This window comes from Gadus macrocephalus, chromosome 10 (assembly GCF_031168955.1).
Source record: "Gadus macrocephalus chromosome 10, ASM3116895v1".
Lineage (NCBI taxonomy): Eukaryota > Metazoa > Chordata > Actinopteri > Gadiformes > Gadidae > Gadus > Gadus macrocephalus.
The window spans coordinates 21161179-21181634 of NC_082391.1; the positions used below are offsets into that span (position 1 = coordinate 21161179).

The 20456-nt window shown below is 43.9% G+C and overlaps 2 protein-coding genes across 5 annotated transcripts in view; one reads left to right on the forward strand and one right to left on the reverse strand.

Moving 5' to 3' along the window:
• Nucleotides 1-5304, reverse strand: part of pde6a (phosphodiesterase 6A, cGMP-specific, rod, alpha) — a 32825-nt gene extending 27521 nt beyond the window's left edge. The window contains exons 1-3 of the mRNA XM_060063193.1: nucleotides 5235-5304; nucleotides 3063-3393; nucleotides 1817-1958 (exon numbers count right to left, since the gene is read on the reverse strand). Coding sequence (XP_059919176.1) covers nucleotides 1817-1958; nucleotides 3063-3391 — 471 coding nt within the window. The 5' untranslated portion in view covers nucleotides 3392-3393; nucleotides 5235-5304. The remainder of the gene's footprint in view (nucleotides 1-1816; nucleotides 1959-3062; nucleotides 3394-5234) is intronic.
• A 545-nt stretch (nucleotides 5305-5849) lies between these two features.
• On the forward strand, nucleotides 5850-16051 carry slc26a2 (solute carrier family 26 member 2). Of its 4 annotated transcripts, none has more exons than XM_060063198.1 (5): nucleotides 5850-6072; nucleotides 7527-8067; nucleotides 8571-8861; nucleotides 9382-9830; nucleotides 11538-16051. In XM_060063198.1, the coding sequence occupies exons 2-5, from the start codon at nucleotides 7693-7695 to the stop codon at nucleotides 12436-12438; spliced, it is 2016 nt and encodes a 671-aa protein (XP_059919181.1). In that variant the 5' UTR covers nucleotides 5850-6072; nucleotides 7527-7692; the 3' UTR covers nucleotides 12439-16051. The 4 variants fall into 4 exon arrangements, with proteins under 4 accessions (XP_059919181.1, XP_059919178.1, XP_059919177.1 ...); XM_060063195.1 differs by having other exon boundaries at nucleotides 5856-6044; nucleotides 7449-8067; XM_060063194.1 differs by having other exon boundaries at nucleotides 5861-6072; nucleotides 7449-8067.
• The last annotated feature ends 4405 nt before the right edge of the window (nucleotides 16052-20456 follow it).

Below are 20456 nucleotides of genomic sequence, written 5' to 3' on the forward strand. Positions count from 1 at the left end.
CTTCATCTTTTATTATGGTATTTATATATCCCTTATTATTTATACCTCTATGTATCTCTCCCTCTTTTACTCGGTCCATCTCTCTGTCTCTCTCTTCATTTCTTCTTATTTAACTGTTTCGCTCTCTTATTGTAACTCTGTACCTCTGTTTATGTGTTTTTATCCATTGCTTTCTTTTTCTCTATCAATTAATCTCTTTATATGTATAATATCCCTCCTATTACCGTTTTTTATTTCGCTATATATTTTTTAACTATCTTTACCTGTTTGTCTCTCTACCTGTTTACGTATTTGTTTATCTTTACCTCTCTCCTTACCTGTGTATCTCTGTCAATCTATTCCTTTATACTCTCTTTAGCTCTGTCTATAGCTATCTTTCTCGCTCTCTTGCTCTTTCTTTCTAGCACTTTTTGCCACTCTCCACTTCATTCTACCTGCATTTTTTATTAGGCTATCTTTACCTCTCTCTTGTTACATTCCTCTCGCTCTATCTTTCTCTTGCTCTTTTATAGGACTCACCCCGACTGTTTCATTAACATATACACAATGTCATCATCTTCATCATCGGCATCGTCATCGATTTATAAAGGCGTGATTCTAAAGGAAATAATCTCACTATGGCGTAATCCCCAAATCCCACGAACTCCCAGCGACAGCAGAATCACGCACACACACACACAAGCACGGCTGACTGATGATGGTAGCCTTTATAGTGGGTCGTTCTGTTCGGTGCGTGTGTGTGTGCAGCACTGGTGACAGTTATACTTACTGCATAAGCATCATAAAGGCAACCAATTATAAAGAACGATAGCCTGCTCATTGCTGCAGACTGGACATTTCCAGAAGACACATCCCCCTTTCTGCTTTTATTAGTTCGCACTAGACTTTCAGAATGATATGTGTTCTAATCCTGAACTCTTTTGTTTGTGCACTCTGTTTCAGTGGCTCGTGGTTGACTAATCTCACAAAAACAAAGCGATGAAATAAATGCCGAACCGTTTCTAAACCCATCCTCACTCCTGCAGTAAAATACTCCAGTATGAACATGAACGCGGTCATAATCATAATTATAACGCTTCACGGGAACACCCCGCGGAGCATGACAGATGTGCGGTGTATGATGTGGACACGTTTAATTCCTAAATGTCAAAGGTATTTAGGGATAATGAGATTGCTCCGAGAAGGCTACAATCTTTGGTCCGATGTTGCCTCCTGGTGGCCGCACACCGTCTGCCTAGCCCGCCCGGTCCACAGATTACATTAGTATATCATTTATTAAAGTATTGACACCACACAGCTGATCCAGGGGATTACCCAAATGTTCTTAAATGTAAGTACTTATACTACCGAATAGGCTAATATCAAAGGCTACTTGATACTGCAATGTACTGTAAAACCAATACATTATTAATACAGGCTAGATACATATAATAGATTAAGTAGATTTTCTACAGTGACGATCACTGCATGGGCCTACATTATTAATGCTAGCACTGGTACACAGTACTTAATATATACAGTAGGCCTACTTGTTTATTCATACTTATACTAGAAAGTAGGCTACTAAAGCTCTTTAAAGTGCACGCACACACACACACACACACACACACACACACACACACACACACACACACACACACAAACGTGCAGAAACACAAACACACACACACTCACACACATACACACACACACACACACACGTGCAGAAACACACACACACACACACACACACACACACACACACACACACACACACACACACACACACACACACACACACACACACACACACACACACACACACAGTGGTGCGTACCTGGGTAACGTCTGGGATGTTGGTCATCTTCTTGGTGGTGGCGACATGGCCCACGATGCCGATGTCCAGGGGGTAGACGATCTCGCTGTCGGGCTGCACCAGACACTCCTCCAGGGTGGAGTCCTTGCCCACATTGAACAACCTGCCAGCACAGAGTCATGGAGTACCTTCAGATTAGGACTCAGTTATCATGGTGACATGAGTTGAACCACTGATATAGGAGATGCTACACCGTAAAGTTATTGGCGTTGGAAAACGTGTTGGTCGAGTTTAGTGGATGCGCTTGACTAATCTTAATCTTGCACTGACTGGATTAATTTTACGTTTGACCTTTTTACGTGTTTTATACTTAATAATTGATGTATATTTGTATCACATGGTGACCTTAAACATGTGTACCAGATATAGACAGATAGAGAAAACTTGAAGGGAAGGAGAGCAATAGAGAGAGAAACCTAGTGACAGGAGTGAGAGGGAGAAAGACAAAAAGTGTGTGTGTGTGTGTGTGTGTGTGTGTGTGTGTGTGTGTGTGTGTGTGTGTGTGTGTGGGACTACATGTGTATTTGTGAGAGAGATGTACATGTTTGCATGGAGGTTCTACATGGTCCAAACAAGGTTGAATATTCTGACTAGCTTTCAATATTCCCATCAAGACCGATCTAAATGTTTTATGCTCATGCTCTAAATTTAGGTTTCAGCACGAGCACTTTAAAGCACTTTAGGATTTTTAGAGTCTAAACATCCTGAAGCGTTCAAGACCTAACGAGCTAAGGGTGCCCCTCCATGCTCTGAATGTTTCATACCGATCAACAGGAAATGCTCAGCCACAGAACAATATCAAGCATGCTTCCTGCTGTGAACATCTGAAAGTATTCAAACTGAAGGTGCTCATGGAATCTTCTGTCACACTAAACTGTATGGTGAGGAAATAACAAGCTCAGAGCATTTCTTAACATCCTGAAAGTTTAGAGAAAGAAGAAGCTGAAAGCTCAACATTTTGGATCAAGAAGAAGCAGTCTGTGCTTGTTCTGTCTTATCTTTTAGCCGTTTAGAGTATGAATAACCTTCTATGAGCCTGTTAAACAACGATGAAGGACATTAGAACGCCGTGCATATTCAAGACGGAACATTCTCTGTCACCATCCATCACCCAGATTATTCAGGCTCTGATTGTTCATGCTCTACACTTCAGAGCTTAACGAAGAGGTGGGTCTCTAAACATCCTGAAGTGTTCCAGAGGTTCTACCGTGTGGCGAGCTCAGCGACTCCGTTCCGTTGGCGGTACATGAAGAGACTCATGCGGTCGGCCCTCATCATGAAGCAAAGGTGTTTCATCAGGTTGAACACAGACTTCTCCATCTGGATGTTGTCCTGGATGTCGCGCATCAGGTCGAACATGATCTCGCTCTCCTCCACCGTGCTGAGCGCGTGGTACTGCTGCTGGTCGACCGCCACGCGGCGACCGCCGTCCAGCAGGTTGGAGATGACCTTGGGTCGGAAGTTTTGGTCGTAGTACTGTTTGGCAAAGTCCGGGTTGGCGTCCAGAAACTTCTCTGCCTTTGCCGCGTCCACCATGACTGAGCAGAAGAAAGTATGAAACAAATACAAATGAAAAAATTAATATTTGCAAGCAACCCTGACGTGGTCCTACTGTATGACGAGTAGGGTGGGGGCCTAATGCATACTTGATGGTAAACATTTTAGTTTTAGTTTACTTCATTAGTTGTCCCCTTGGGGAAATTCTTTTCAGTTTCCTTCCGTCATTTCTCATCTTAATTTCTCGTCATAGGCACATAAAGAACATACATAAAAGACATTTATACATTTGACATTGATGACAAATGTTGGGGTTGGGGTACAGGGGAATCCATACGTTGTTACATACATTGTTATATACTTTATCTGTTGGGTTTTGCTTTGTTGAGTAATGGGATGGCTGAGGGGATTAGGCTTCTGGATCTTATTCTTCTACACCTCGACCGGAGGGTAGGAGTGAGAAGTAGCACTGGAGTGGGTGAGTAATGTCCTATGATATTGCACGAGTGATACATGTGACGGCTTTGATGTTTAGTTCTTGTAGATTGGGGATGTGCAGACCTATTATTTTGTTGATAATATTACTTATCTGAGTGACTCACAAACATATTTGATGTCATGGCATGTCTCACAGAATGGTTGGTTGATTTTGGTTGGATTTGAACCAGCAACCCCATGGTCATGTGTCCGACGCAATACCACTAGAAAATGTGAGTATATTTTGTGAAATAGAAGTCTTCCGTTCGGGGTGAGCTTGGTCGGTATGGAAATTTGGCATTGGTATGCCTTCAAAACTGGTTTACCGGAAGTTAACATATCAAAACAATCACCAACTATGTTTCTAAAGCATACTGTGTCAAAGCCCACTGTCAAAACTGACATTTGCAAAATTACGTGTGTACTGCTTTAAGGCCCAGCCTGCGTTGGAGAGAGGCCCCGATTCAAACAAATGTATCAAATTTCTATTTCCACCTACAGACTTGAAATTTGGCAGTGTTAAACTATGGAATATACTCTTTGCAGCCATATAGCCAGCCTACGTGTCTTTGACGCAATGATGGAGCTCTTTAAACATCGGCGATATGCATCTATTTCACTTCAAAATATATATCTCTGCCGTTTTTGGCCTTATTGCTATGAATGCATCATCATATAGTCTCAGTCACCTGGTACATGTGTGCCTAGCTTGCAGCTTTTACCAGTTGGGTGTGGGTGTTTGGTCAAGTTGTAGCCATTGCTGTATGCCCAAATGGTCTGACCGTATGGGTTGCAATTTAAAAGTTGCATGCATAACAAGTTTCATGAAAATTGCACCTTCCTAGTGACAATGGCAGCCTGTTGAAATGCTGAACTTCCAGGCCTTGTTACAGCGCAACTTATGTGTAATTCTAGCCTATCTTTTGATGCCTTATCATTTTACGGGTTCGGTGCCAATTTGTATAACTTTTGGAGTCAAAAAGTCAGGAACATGATAATACTAATGGATACAATAGAGTTTACACATTTTTCGTAGGACCCCTACTAATAATATTTATATACACAAATATATGAAACATCACTATAACCCTGGGTTATCAAGTGATGATGTGGCTGTGACCACCACTACTCACCATTACTACTTCCTCATATTTAATTACAACTTTGCTAATGTTGCCGTCCCATCCACCATGACTGGACGGAAAACACGAACCAAATAAAAGAACAAAACAAACCTGTTTCAACCTGACCCTGCAGCTTAGAAACTGTATAGCTTTGCTTTTATAGTGGCTTGTCCTTACTTCCAAATCGAATCCAAATATTTTAGTTCAGTTTGAAAGTAGGCCTACATCATGTCTAACAGTCTGAATGTATAGATATTAGATACTTCAATGTGCAGACCTACCTGCAGGTGTGTGCTGTGTCTTGTAATCCCTGCTGTGTGTGAGAAGATTTGGGGGTGTCTGAGAGAGAGAATATGGATTAGAGAGAGGTCCCTGTGTGGACATAAGCTTGCATCCAATTACAAACGAGATTAGCCCGCTATAGGCCAACTCACTCATGCAGGTATGGCATTAACACATGGATTCACTCTCTCAGTCCACGTCCCTCCTCATCTATCTATACGTCTCATTCTATCTTTTCCTTCTCATTCTCGTGTGTATTTTGTTTTGTTATTTAGAAGACTCCTGTGTAATGTATTCCACCATCTCTGCTTGAAACAACACATATTAGCTCTCGTTCCCACACAGAGCATCCCTCAGCCGCGGGGTATAATTAAGTTACCAATGCTATAATAGCAGGGTAAGGGATATGGCTGTTGTGGTTTTACCCCCCGTGAAGTTTCCCACTAGCAACGGACGATCACCTACTGCGCCCTCTGGCGATTTATCCAAGTTACTACAACCAAGTCCTAAATCACACACTGACGTCAATTTGTTCCTGCTGGTGTTAGGCTGCAATCTCTATTTTCAAACCATCTTTACATTTTATGAGGTTTAAATATGTATGACTGCAAAGAATGTGCATTTTTTGTTGTTTTCCAGTTATTATGTACGGTTATAATCTGGTTGTAATACATGGGTTGGCACGTATGACGGAGGCGTGTCTTTGCGTCACGCGTCGTTACGCACACATTAGGACCAGAGAGATCCGAGGCGGAATTTAAAGGAGTTTCCAACGATTAACTGCTGCTAAAACTTCTGTAAGTGCTCGGGTGAGTACATTTGAAAACTTCGGACAAGGTAAACTGCTTAATAATTTTGTTTATTTTTTAATTTAAGTAGTTCACAGTTGTTCGCCCTGCTCTCATTTGGTACACGTTGACAACTTGTTTACAAAGGCTCCCATTCAGTCCTTCAAGAGTCAGTCTCTTGAGACTCACTGGGATCTTTCCATTCACCTAGAAAATATACTTATGCTAGCCTATTTTACTATATAATCATGGTTGAAAAGGGGGGATCTGTCGTACCCTATACACGTTTCCATACCATTACCAGTAGTAATGGATTAGTGCATTACCAAGGCACTTTTTGACTCGGAAAACTAGTTTGTTCTGTATTTCTTGAACCTAGATGGTTCAGTCTCTGTATAGGTTATCTAGCATATCCTTATTTAGTATTTATGCTGGCTATCACTTTTGAGCTTTAAATAAAGACGTGTTTAAATGAACCTCACGTGGTGAAAAAAACAGAAATATACACTCGCGATCAATGTTTTGGCTCATTTCAAAGTAATTTATCAAACACTTTTCAATTTGCCTCAGTGATAAGGTCTGTATGAAAGTCATAATAATATAACTTGTGTAATTTTGTTGCTGTGATGCTTATAATACCACTAATAATAATGGTAATAATGATAATTAGGTGTCGTAAACGTAACTTCTAGAACCCAATGTGTATTGGAAGACGCATGACTAACATGGACAAGTGTAATCTCTAAAAAGGTGCCATGGCAGCAAATTTGATAGCTAGACCCCAGCTCACAAAGTGGCACTAAGTCGTGTTGCCCATGTATACTTTTTCACTCCCTCTCCCTTGCGCTGTCTCTGTCAATCTATCTCTGTCTCATTCCCCTGTCTGTATGAGTCTGTGGAAGGGCCACAGGAAGGTCAACACAAAACCACAAAAGAGTCATTTTAAGTGCATTTAACCTCTCTCTCCCCCCCCCCCCCCCCCCACCAAGTTCTGCATTTCTTCCAAATACCAGCATTTGTAAGAAATGCTTACACACGCCCAAACACACTCACACACAAACTCAGATCATTTATATCATGTATTTGCTGTATGTCACCTTTCATTGTAATCTTTGAGCCTTAATGTTCAAATATTTAAACGGGTTGGGGAAGTAGTTCTTTGAATCTTTCAGTGTTCTAAATTGTACAGATTCTGAATTATTCATTCACCCGTGAGTTTGTTTCTAGCAAACAGTTCTTTAAAAAAAAACAAAAGTGGTTTAGCCTTACATCAAGTGTGGCTTATTTAAAAGCCTAGATTTTCTTTAATTCTGTGCGTCCAAAAAGGTCCATACCAGTGCAGTTTACAAATATTTCAATATTCAATATTCAATATTATCATATAATTTTGCGTCGAACCTAATTTGTAATGAATATGGCCCCCAGGTATAGGGCTCGGACCATGACTCTGGACGAAGAACCGTCGGGCACAGAGGATCCTCACCACCCTCTCGTTCTGCACAGGATCAAGAAAGACGAGGAGGTGTCTTGGAGAACCTCTGCAACGCGCCAGATCCGCGGCCACTGCTCGTGCACCAAGGACAAAGCCCGGGCCAAACTCCTCGGGTTCTTCCCCATCCTAAAATGGCTGCCTCGTTACCAACTCCGAGACTGGATACTGGGCGACGTCATGTCGGGGGTGATCGTTGGTATCCTATTGGTCCCCCAGTCCATAGCCTACTCCCTATTGGCCGGGCAGGAACCCATATACGGCCTCTACACCTCCTTCTTCTCCGCCATCATCTATGCGTTTCTGGGTACGTCCCGGCACATCTCGGTGGGGATATTCGGGGTCCTGTGTCTGCTGGTCGGCCAGGTCGTGGAAAGGGAACTGGCTGCGGCCGGATACCCATCTGATACTGTCCTAGTCGCCGGTGGTGGTTACAACACCAGTGCCGCCCTGCTGGTTGCTCAGGGGAATAGCAGCCTGGGGCGAGCATGTGATAAAAGCTGCTACGCCATCGTGGTGGGTGCCACGGTTACCTTCACTGCTGGGGTCTACCAGGTAAGATCTCAGGGGCATGTGGAAACCAGACCTTTCATCTGTTGAGTCATAGTTTAAATTTGGGGAAGGATTAGGTAAAACAATTAGAGTAGTTAATTCCGGTATTAATATTTCTGGTAGTCGGTAGTACAACTGTGATGTGAAGTTGTGAATATGATCATAGGAACAAAGTTTTCTTTTTAGTTTTTTAAGCAGAGACTACTTTGCAAAGTGAACTACTATGTCCACTTTGTACAGTAGTGCAAAGTGCACTACTATGCAAAGAAGCAGGTAGGGCAGTCATGCTCAAGGATTCTCACAGTTTAGCTTCTGCCTATCCGCTGGTGATCAAAACATTACCTTTCATTTAGGCGTCCAACCCCTGACACTCTACACGCTACACTCTGCAGCCACAGTGACTGAGCATTGGATAATGATGCATGGACAAAGCTAACTACATACCATCTATATGCGTGACCTTTCCTTATCCATCCCTCTCTGTGTCGCCCCTCCCTCCCTCCAAGCTGCTGATGGGTCTCCTCCAGGTGGGCTTCGTGTCCGTCTACCTGTCCGACTCCCTGCTGAGCGGCTTCGCCACGGGGGCCTCCCTCACCATCCTCACCTCCCAGCTCAAGTACCTGCTGGGGCTGAGGATCCCGCGGCCGCAGGGCTGGTTCACCCTCATCAAGACCTGGTACGCCCTGCTCACCAACCTGGCAGACACCAACGTGTGCGACCTGGTCACCAGTCTGGTCTGTCTGCTGGTGCTGGTGCCGTCCAAGGAGCTCAACGACCGCTTCAAGGCCAAGCTCAAGGTAGGGGGGTTCAGGTGTTAGGGTTAGGGGTTAGGTCAAGTTAGGGGGCTTCAGATGTTAGGTTTAGGGGGTTAAGCTCAAGGTAGGGGGCTTCAGATGTTAGGGTTAGGGTTAGGGGCTAGGTCAAGGTAGGGGGCTTCAGATTTTAGGGTTTGGATTATTGGTTTGTTAAGATAGGGGTTAGATCTCAGGGGTATGGGGTTAGGTCAAGGATGGGGTGATCAGATGTTAGGGCTTAGTTTAGGGTAGGGGCTCAGATGTTAGGGTCAGGGGCAGCTCAAGGCAGGTGCTTTCTAATCTTAGGGTTAGGGTGTATGAGTTATCTTCTGCCTTTCTAATCTTCACGTCAGATTAAGAGTTAAGGGTGGTCTTAATGTGAAATGGTATGGTGAACTCGAGCTAGGTGTACCATACCAAGCTAGGTCTGCGCTCAGAGTATGACGAGAAACCTGGTACGTAAACCAAAGAGCTGATTGGCTCTGGGGTAACCGTCAGCCTCTCCCCCCCCCCCCCTACCCAGGCGCCCATCCCCTTCGAGCTCTTTGTGGTCATCCTCGCCACGCTCGCCTCGCACTTCGGCCGCTTCCACGCCGAGTACGGCTCGGGCGTGGCCGGCGCCATCCCCACGGGCTTCCTGCCGCCGCAGCTCCCGGACTGGTCGCTCATCCCCAGCGTGGCGCTCGACGCCTTCTCCATCGCCGTGGTGGGCTTCGCCATCACCGTGTCGCTGTCGGAGATGTTCGCCAAGAAGCACGGCTACGCGGTGGACGCCAACCAGGAGATGTACGCCATCGGCTTCTGCAACGTCCTGCCCTCCTTCTTCCGCTGCTTCACCACCAGCGCCGCGCTCACCAAGACGCTGGTGAAGGAGTCCACGGGCTGCCAGAGCCAGGTCTCCGGGCTGGTCACCGCCCTCGTGCTGCTGCTGGTGCTGCTGTTCATCGCACCGTTCTTCTACTCCCTGCAGAAGTAACGCGCGCAAATACACACGCACGGACACACACACTCAGGCCTGGATACACACACACACACACACACATACACACACAAACACACCCTTAGTGTATACACGTCGGGAGTTTCTGTGGGTAGGAGGGATCACGTGATAGACTTTGTGATTTGTGAGGTGAAACTCATGATTGTTAAGGTATTATTTGTATCGCTAGCTAAGCAACAAGACTGCGTTTAGCAGTGATAAGCTAAAGCTTGCCGTAACTATAGCTTGCCGTAGCTATAGCTTAGTTCTAATTAAAGCCACGCTTAATTATAGCCCAGAACCTGCTGAGCCTTTTGGAAGAATGTCAACTAATGGCTTTGCAGCTATTTAGACACACACGCACACACACACACACACACACACACACACACACACACACACACACACACACACACACACACACACACACACACACACACACACACACACACACACACACACACACACACACACACACACACACACAGATGCAAATTTAAGACACTTGACATTGCAGTATGTGGTGTAGAGCAGACATTAGTCTAGGCCCTAGATGATTACAATTTGTATTGGATATCACTGTAACACTCAAAATGATGTCAAACGTTGATCCATTTAAGTTAAATGTTAATGAAGCTTGGCTTCATTAAGGGAAATCGTAAACGGGCATAGCTTAGCCTCATTAATTGGCTTCATTAAGTCAAATGCTAATCTTGCTAAGGTGAAAGCTATTTGCTTGGCACTGGTTCTCAGACACTGTGGGACATTTGTATTTGATACATTTTACAAGACAACCCAGCCCAGGTTTGCTATTTAAGGGACCATACCGATCTGGTTCATTAAACTGTCATAACCGTTTCTCCTGGCTTCACGAAAACGTCCATTATGATAAAATTTGTCAAAACAATTGTATTGTACCAGTCTGTTACGCAACAATGTCTTATCACAAAGACCAAAGTTCTCTTGTTTAAATGTTTACTTAGGAAGAATCGGCAGAACAACGATTTTTCAGCAATTTTACAAATTTCACTCATATTGGTACCAAAAAGTTTCTGAAGCCATAAGAGAGGTGTATGATGGACTGATATGGTCTTCCAATTACTAGACTCTCGACCTTTATTCTTGTGTTCCAGGGAAACAGATTTTCAAGGACAGACTTGCACACTAACACTGCCATGCGTTATGGCTAGCCCCTCCACCAACTGTCACCTCTTGCTCCATGTGTTACCAGTCTTCGAGCAAAACTAGGTCTTCTAATTCTCATATTTCACTTACAAACTCAATCTTAAAGTTTATATTTAAGACACCTATACAGACACTTTAACCATATGGTTATTAAAATACATCCACTACGCCACAGAGATATCCTTATATTCTGTTATAATATTTATAATAATAATAATTAATAATATAATTTAATCTTTTTAATGGATATTAACACTAAAAAATCTAATAAGAATAAGAGAGTTTGCATTGGACTCAAGATCAAAGGAGTCCATCTGAATGTCGAGATAGGCATTTAAAGTCTCATCCTAAAGACGTTTAAAAAAACACACATATAAACTACAAGCTAAACCCATAGTATAACAACTCGTTTCCCCAGAGTTTCATGAGTATCCTCATCCAGATGTTTTGCTTTTAGCATTTCCCTCATCAGCTGTTTGTCGTCGTCGTCGTCCCCCCCCCTCCCCCCCCTCCAGGTGCGTCCTGGCCGTCATCATCGTGGTCAACCTCCGCGGCGCCCTGCGCAAGTTCGCCGACGTCCCGCGCATGTGGCTCGCCAACCGCATCGACGCGTGCGTCTGGCTCATCACCATGGCGACCTCGGCGCTGGTCAACACCGAGCTGGGCCTGGCGGTCGGCGTGCTGGTGTCGGCGTTCTGCGTGCTGGGGCGCACCCAGCGGGCGCAGGCGGTCGCCCTGGGCCGCTCGCCGTCGGGCCGCGAGCTGTACGAGGACCCGCTGGCGTACGAGGGTCTGCGGGCGCCCCCCGGCGGGGTGGCGGTGTTCCGGTACCAGGCGCCCGTCTACTACGCCAACCAGAGCCTCTTCAAGAGCAGCCTGTTCCGCGCCACCGGCCTCGACCCCGTCGAGGAGAAGGCTCGCCGCCGCAAGCTGGAGAAGAAGAAGAAGAAGGACGGGGGCAACCCGGGAGAGGCGGCGGCGGCGGCGGCGGCCGCGGACGTCGCCGCCCTGCGGAGGTCCGACGACGCGGAGAACGGAGCCGTGGGTGAAGAGGGAGCGGGGGAGCCGGACGCCGGCGTGACGAAGGTCTTGATGCCCGCGGGGAAGCGAAAGGAGGAGACGGCGGCGGCGGCCGGGGGCGTCCACAGCGTGGTTCTGGACTGCAGCGCCGTGCTCTTCCTGGACACCGCCGGCGTCGACGCCCTCAAGGAGGTACGTACGGATTACCAGGACCTCGGGGTCCGACTGCTGCTGGCCCGATGCAGCGCCTCGGTCCTGGACACGCTGGCGAGAGGAGGCTACAGCCCCCGGAACACGGACCGAGAGGAGCCCGTGTTCTTCTCCATCGGGGACGCCGTCCGCTACGCCCAGAATGTCTCCAACGGCGGTGAAGATAAGTGTGACACCTACTGTTAGCAGAGCTTCTGGAGGAGCGGCCTCCTTCATTCTGAGGGGCCTTATGTCTCCCAGACATAGACGCCGCTTTGGCCAAGTATGTCCAAGACTCAGCCTAGTTTTTTTAGTAAGTGCCTTGAAGATGGGCAGCTGTAAGTTAACCCCCTGTACCTTTCCTGCCGTCGTCATGAGGCAGGTCAAACTGACCCCAGTACGTAACCGTAAAACGTAGATCAGATGCCACCCCCCTCCAATGGTACTTGAAGCATTTATCATTCAAGGAATGAATCAGAAACCAAATCATGCTGTTTTTGCAGCGCTGCACTTCGCACGGTGCACCTCAATGGGGAAGCTTTAAGAACGTAATGACCGTGGAGCCAAATGGCTGCTTATTATGTTGGCCGAGCGGTTAAAAGGTTTGACGCTTTAATGCCGGGTATGTCTGTCCAAACCCCTGCCATTAAATATATTTTTTGTAAATGTTTCCTACTCAGAAGAAAATGAAGAATGCAAAATCCAATCAGATTATAGAGATTTATATATATATATATATATATGGAGAGAGAGAGAGAGAGAGAGAGAGATATATCTACTAACGTTCTTGCACGGCTTGGGACTTACAAATGTTTCTTTCCTTCTGCGTTTACGGGAATGCTGCTAGACTATATAGCTTTAATGGAGGAATTCTCTCCAATACATATTTTATGCAATTTGGTGGAAGGCATCTATGTAGCATCATTCTGTACCTGGGCTTCCTGGCTTTGTCCCATAATCCCTTGCAGTCAGTCCAAGCTTTACATGATCACAGAGGGGTACAGTCAAGTGGATTAGGGGTTATTTTTCCCCAGTCAAATGGTTCTGGGTTCCGTGGTCAAGATGCCCTAATCCCTAGCTACTTCTTAACCGGTTTCGGCCGGATTTGTCTGGGTTTACACAATGGTAATCAAAATCGGTTGCACCACACAAACAAGTTGTTAGTAGTTATTAAATATCAGTGTAAATTGTGGCAGTCGGTGCAGTTGGTAGTGGCAATAGGTGCAAAAACTACATTTTAAGATGCTAATTTGTAACAAACTAATGCATAGCTGGTGCAACCTAGTGCAGTGCTCTATCTGAATTAACTGCAATTCAATTATGGTAAAAATATGTTTCATTAATGTATTGTAACTGTCAGGGTATCTTCAGATTATGTGTCTAGGACTAGATCTGGGGTGAGGCCCTTGGCCCTTGTTACTGAGGTCTGGTAATCTGTCGCCATCATGGTTCAATCAAGCACAAGTTTGTTTACTTAATACTGTTTGCTCTGGGTGACAATGTTACTGATATGCCTTTTATTGTACTTGACTGTACTGCTGCAAAAGCTAGCCACACAGCCCGTCTCCCTCTATGCGTTAGGGTGAGGAGGTGTCTCTGTGAACTCATTGCTACATGAGATAAATTAGCAGTACAAGCTACATGAGATTAATTAGCAGCACACTTCTGCTACTAGTGCCTTTACCTCCTCTCACTTTCACGCTAGTCAAACTAAATGGAAGTTGTTCTTTCATTCGGGTTAAGCTTGATTTAAATGTATTTCCTTGTTACATTCTCTTTACAATTGTAAATGTTACTGAATACGTTTGCCTTTTGAATGAAGTTTAGTTGTTAAGTTCAATCAGTCGAATATACAGTTAAAATGGTCAACTCTTAAGTTATAAGGTCAGGTCTGAAGTTAAAATGTCTATGGGCATAGGACAGAAGGAGAGGGAAAATGATTCCTCAGGGGGCAGCTTTCTGCTTGATTATCTCAATGTATGTAGAGTAGCTTTAATCATCTTAGCTTTTTTGCTTTTATTTGACAGTACTTTGCCCAGTTATTTAATTCAATCAGTTTGGCTAAATACTTAATAATATATGTTTTATGTGCATACCAAATCCATGCAACAAGAAACTGAAGCTCGGACAATCTTTTGTTATGTAATTATATATTGTAAACACTTTTATCAACCAAAAGTCTGTTGTTTATTATCCAAAAACATAATTGGATGCTCTCTTTTAGAGTGAGAAACCAAGCTTTTTTCTGTTTTGCTGTTTTGTATTTTTTTTCAACGATTCTTTTAGAATTGTACAAAGCAGACACGTACCACAAGGCAATGCAGACCTGTAGTCTGTCCATACTTGCTGATTATGGTTCCACGTTCACGCAACGCAATGACCACGCAGACGCTTCGATGCAGTCGTGAACCTTATGGTTCTGCGCCTGGGTTTAGAAAGCGGACCAATCACAGCCTTTGCTGCTGGGTCGCCTTGACAGAAGGATACGTTTTTTGGGAGGCGCATGTCTGGCCCTTGCGGTGGACTCGATGAGGGTTTTGAAGGACGTAAGGGGTCCCCCTTAACCCCCTTGCGTTGCGTGAACACGGGACCATAATCAGCCCTTTGATCATCATCCTTTCTGGAACAGTCTTTGATGTCGGGTCCAAGATGGCTGGCCCCTGGACCTGGTAGAGCATATCCAAGGTTCACCGACCAGAAACCAGAAACAAGTGTTTTTGAGTGTTTTTGTGTTTCTGCGTGTGTACATGTGAATGTGTGTTGTCTCCTTTATAGCCTTTTAATTTATAGACATTCTGATCTCGGTCTAAATCTGCAAGTACTCTTCAGGTGTAGTTGATTGGATCAACAAGTCAGCTTCAAAGTACAAGTGCTTTAAAGTGAGTGTGTTTTTTGTCTATTGTTGGCTTTGTGTGTACAGTCCGACTTAAATGGAATGGAAACGCAAAGTCCATGTGGGTTGTCCAAACACATGAGTGTTTGAGGTGAAGTTAAACATTACATGCTGTGTGAGTGTGTTTGATCAAAAACCATCCATAACTGACAGCTGATAACACTAAACAGGGAGTGGCCTTACAGTGGTAGTGAGTTTGGTCTTTTGGTGCTCGGGTCAAATCACAAAGAGGTCATGAAATAACAAACTGGATCGGATTGAATATTACTAATGCACACACACACACACGCACACACACACACACACACACACTGTATGTGTTTCTCTGCAATATTTAATGCAAAGCAAGCAGAATCATAATACTGTACTTTTAATTCTAAGTGTAATTATTTAATCAGGGAATACCCTTTCCTATGTTTTATTTTTTAAAAGTCATAGAGTCAGACGGTGAATGCTGGAATCCATATCTAGGATGTGTTATATGTGCAGTTCGGAACGTGTCATTGGCTGTTTGTATTCTTTGTTTGTTTTCACCACCACAAGTTACCTAGTGTCACGTTTTTAGATGGCGCTAAGACAAAAAATAATATTCACAGGCTGAAGAGCAAACTCTTTTAACACTAGACTGCCGCATCCATTTTGTAAACATAAAATCTATCTGCAATAGTTAATTGCAGTTTGTTCATCTTTTTATGGAATTATATTTAGTACTTTTTTGGTATTGATTCATTTTTTACTCAGAATTATGTATTTTGCAATCAATCAACTATGGGATTTAATAATCTTAAGTGTTGGAGGAACTTGATAAGCTGTTGTCAAATAGTCCTACCAGACATTATTTGTGTTGATGTATGTGGGTGTGTATTTGTGGTGTATATGGATCTGTCTTTGAAGTGATCAATCTGCAAATAAATATATTTACTTAAATATTACGTTTCCTGCATTGTTTGTTTCACGAGTGGTCATTCTAACCACTCGACCGTACACATTTTTGGTAATAGCTTTACGGGTGTATGTGTGCGTGCGTGCGTGCGTGCGTGCGTGCGTACAGGCTGTGACATTCTATGACCACCAGGGGGCGATGCCCACTAGGATTTGAGCACTAGCGGGGGACCCAAACAACGGCTGTGTTCCAACAATTCCACCGTAACAGACTCCTTAAGAAATTATGATTAGTCTGAAGAGACTTCGTTTATGTAATTATGTTAGAACTAAATTATGTATTCATGAGTAATTTTAACCCCATTAACCTTCAGTTATTTTCCCATCCCAATTTTAACATTGAAATACGGAGGTTACGGATGTTATTTTAATATTCAGAAATATCATTTAAACATAAAGGAACTCGACATGTCGTTGACGGGACGTCGCAACGTAAAAGTAAATTGTAAAACCTACACCTGTCTTAATTGAACATGTTAATTAGCTGTTATAGACCGAGAAGAAAATTGCCAGATGCAGATCAGCCCATGGGACCTATGAGATCGAAACATATGAATGGGTTTCAATGGAGAGAAAGTAATTATCTCCTGGTCCCAGTCTTTATATGCCCCGGATTACACATATGTTGTTTGTGGATTTAAATGATAATTTTTCATGTCAAGAGTTTTACCGTTTATTGCGCAATTGTTCAGTTAAAGGCTGTAGAGAAAACACAATGAGAAAGACTACGCGTCTCGTATGTGACGTCACGCTCCCAGCGACTGGCGTAGACCGACAATCTCCCCATCGGCATAACTGAAACTCTCCACATGACACACAACACCTAACATTATGAAACTTCTTCGCGAATTTTTTTTAGCTTTCTTTGCATGAAAAATTATCATTTAAATCCACAAACAACATATGTTTAAGCCAGGGCATATAAAGACTGGGACCAGAGAATAATTACTTTCTCTCCATTGAAACCCATTCATATTTTTCGATCTCACAGGTCCCATGGGCTCTACAGGGTGAAGCGTGACTTCGCCACTCTATTCCTCTTGGGTAAAGAGTCCGTGGAGGATATGAGTTTAAGACCCGCCCCTCCAAGCTGTCACAACGGTAGAGTTGTGGGAGTGTGGTTAATAGGGCTGCTGCAAATGGAATATTAATTGCACACCTAATCTGGAATTATGTCTGAGTTATGAGATCCTATCCCTGAGGCTGAGATCCTAAACGTATGTTTCCCTTGCCATTAAAGCCCTTTGAATTTACAGACGGAGATAAGAGACAGAGAGAGAGATAGGGGGGGGAGAGATAATAGAGAGCGAGATAATGGTGGATGAGAGAGAGAAACAAATGGCACACGTCAATCACGGGAGCCATTACCGGTAATTGTCAGGGCTCCAGTCTCTCTCTCTCTCTCTCTCTCTCTCTCTCTCTCTCTCTCTCTCTCTCTCTCTCTCTCTCTCTCTCCTTCCTCTCTCTCTCTCTCTCTCTCTCTCTCTCTCTCTCTCTCTCTCTCTCTCTCTCTCTCTCTCTCTCTCTCTCTCTCTCATTCTCTCTCTCCTTCTCTCTCTCTCTCTCTCTCTCTCTCTCTCTCTCTCTCTCTCTCTCTCTCTCTCTCTCTCTCTCTCTCTCTCTCATTCTCTCTCTCTCTCCTTCCTCTCTCTCTCTCTCTCTCTCTCTCTCTCTCTCTCTCTCTCTCTCTCTCTCTCTCATTCTCTCTCTCTCTCTCCTTCCTCTCTCTCTCTCTCTCTCTCTCTCTCTCTCTCTCTCTCTCTCTCTCTCTCTCTCTCTCTCTCTCTCTCTCTCTCTCTCTCTCCAGGGATTACAGGGACTTGTTTAAAGAAAACTTTGTGAAAAAAGTCCTACTTTGACTTTTTTCGCAAAGTAGGAGCAAATGGATATCAGCAATATGTACGATATGGGGAGAGCAAGAGAAGGAGAGAGATTAATACATTTAATTATAAGCAAAAGGAGAAAAAAAGAACAAAAAACAGGGATTTCATCCAGTTCTAGAAGTCTCCCATTTATCTTCAAAGCAAGTGCAATAAAGAGGGGTTTGTAATGAACTTTTTAAATGCAGTTCTTTACAAAACAAGTATTCAGACTTTGACTTAATTTATCTTGAAAACTCAGTGAGAGTTTTACTGGAAGGAAATTTCAGTTCATCGTCACAGATTGAAGGCGACAGTAAGGCAAGACAGCCCCGGGTGAATCATCAATGGATACCATACCCTAAAAAGTATGAATAAAGGATGTTAGGTTTTTCTGACGGATCAGCACTTTTACTTTAGATACTTGTACTAACATATTATATATGAAGTGCCTTTATCGTTAAACTTGATAAGAAGGCTGAATAGAGTGCAATATATATTTCTTCTTCTAAAGGGGAGTATAACTTTGATTTTAATTTGACTTTGGGTCAAGTAAAGAGATGAGCGTGACAGTGGTGCATATACCTGTGTTGTCTTAAGGTACGCCTGCCTTTAGTCCAGGTGCTTCCACTGTCGATGGATCAATCTGTTTGTCCATCAGTGAAGGGCCTCTAAGTCCTCTACAGTTATTAACATCATTAGATATTACTGAAGCTATTCATAGAGGTTGGACACATTGGAGGTTCACAGTAAGCCGCTTGGTATTCACTGTGTGAGTCTGGAGGGTCCCTGCAGGGGGCTGGAGTGGACACTCTCTACTGGGCCAAACAGATGGTAGGAGGGAGGGGCAGTACAGCAGTCCAACAAGTGTGTGCGCACGCACACACACACACACACACACACACACACACACACACACACACACACACACACACACACACACACACACACACACACACACACACACACACACACACACGCAATATAGATAGATTTGGTCTCCTACTGCGCACATCAGAACATGCTATACTACATAACTATTGTTTATAATGATGTTCAGGAACATGTCCGGGAATGTGCGTTATTGGTGGTGGGTTTGTTTGAGTTGTTCTGCACTGTGTGTGTGTGTGTGCGTGTGCGTGTGTGTGTGTGTGTGTGCGTGTGCCCTGGTGAATCAGAGCAACCTCTGTTTAATGAACACCCAGCAGGAAAGGTCCCTCTCCCACACTCCTGTGGGCAGTAATAAGCACCTGTCAGCCTGGATCATCTCAGCCCCCATATCCATCAGCAACAGCTCATGTCAACCCCTTTGTCCCCTGCTAGTGTGAGTGTCTGGATCCCCCAGTACTGACCAAGTGCCTGCCAAGCTATAGGACCGTCTAGTTCTCTCAGTACCGACCCAATACAAGCCAGCCTGCTGTAGGAGCATCTGGATTTCCAAAATCTGTCTTTTCTTTTTTTTTTTTGAGTAATCAATGTGGACAGCTTAAACCAGCCACCACCACACACAATCCTACTTCAATAAAACATAAATAAAAAAGGTGCATTCCAGGCATCCCTTAACTAGTGTTTTCGATGTGTTTCCATGGTGTGATCTAAATAAACTAATCTAAACAAATAAAAAGGAACGCTGAAGATGGAGGAGGAAGGAGAGGAGAAAAGGATGGAAATAAAGGAGCAATGAGAGAGAAAATTAGAGAAGCCAAGAGGAGTGGAGGAAAGAGAGATGGAGAGAAGAGGAGAATATGAGAGCAGAGGGGAAAGGAGAAGAGAAAAGTGGAAATAAAAGAAGGAGGGTCATAAAAAGGGGATAGAGAGACCATACTGGGTCTTCACGGTTGAGAAAGAAGGAAAATGAAAAAGGTTGAGTTGAATAACAAGTGAAATAATGATGATGAATCATAATAATGAATCCTCCCTATTTCCCAAGAGTGAACTCTGCCTGCTTGTTCACTTAGTGGCAACAGATTCACAGGATTAGCCGGTTGACTTAATAAAACAAAGAAGGCTTTTTTTGTTACGAGGACCGCGCAAACTTCTGAGCATGCCTCAATTCTGGGGTCAAATAGTCATGACTACGGGCTTGTGTGGGCAGGTGTTTGACAGAAAGGAGTCTGGCAGACGATGTCTCTCTCGGTGCACTTTAAAACCTTTTTATCATCCCTGCTGGAATGATTCATAGAACATACCTGCTTTAATAAGATGGATAAAGAGTGCATAGTCACATGTAGAGAAACCAAAAGTAAAATTAAAGTTAAGAGATTTCGGGGGGGTTTATGTGAGTCTTTTCTTCATCTGTCCTCTCAAATTTCCATAGAAGATGCATGGGCAGCCTCGGACCATACATTTTATGAACATTTCAATAATATTTAAACCTCAGACTCCTGTTGATAAATGTCTTGGAATGGCACAAACTTTATCACCAATTCACTAAATTTCCCATTATTATTATCTTTGCGACAAATAAGCTAAATTGTTAAATAAAACTGTCTTTAAAAAATGAGGAAAACACATGGATGTATTGTAGTTAA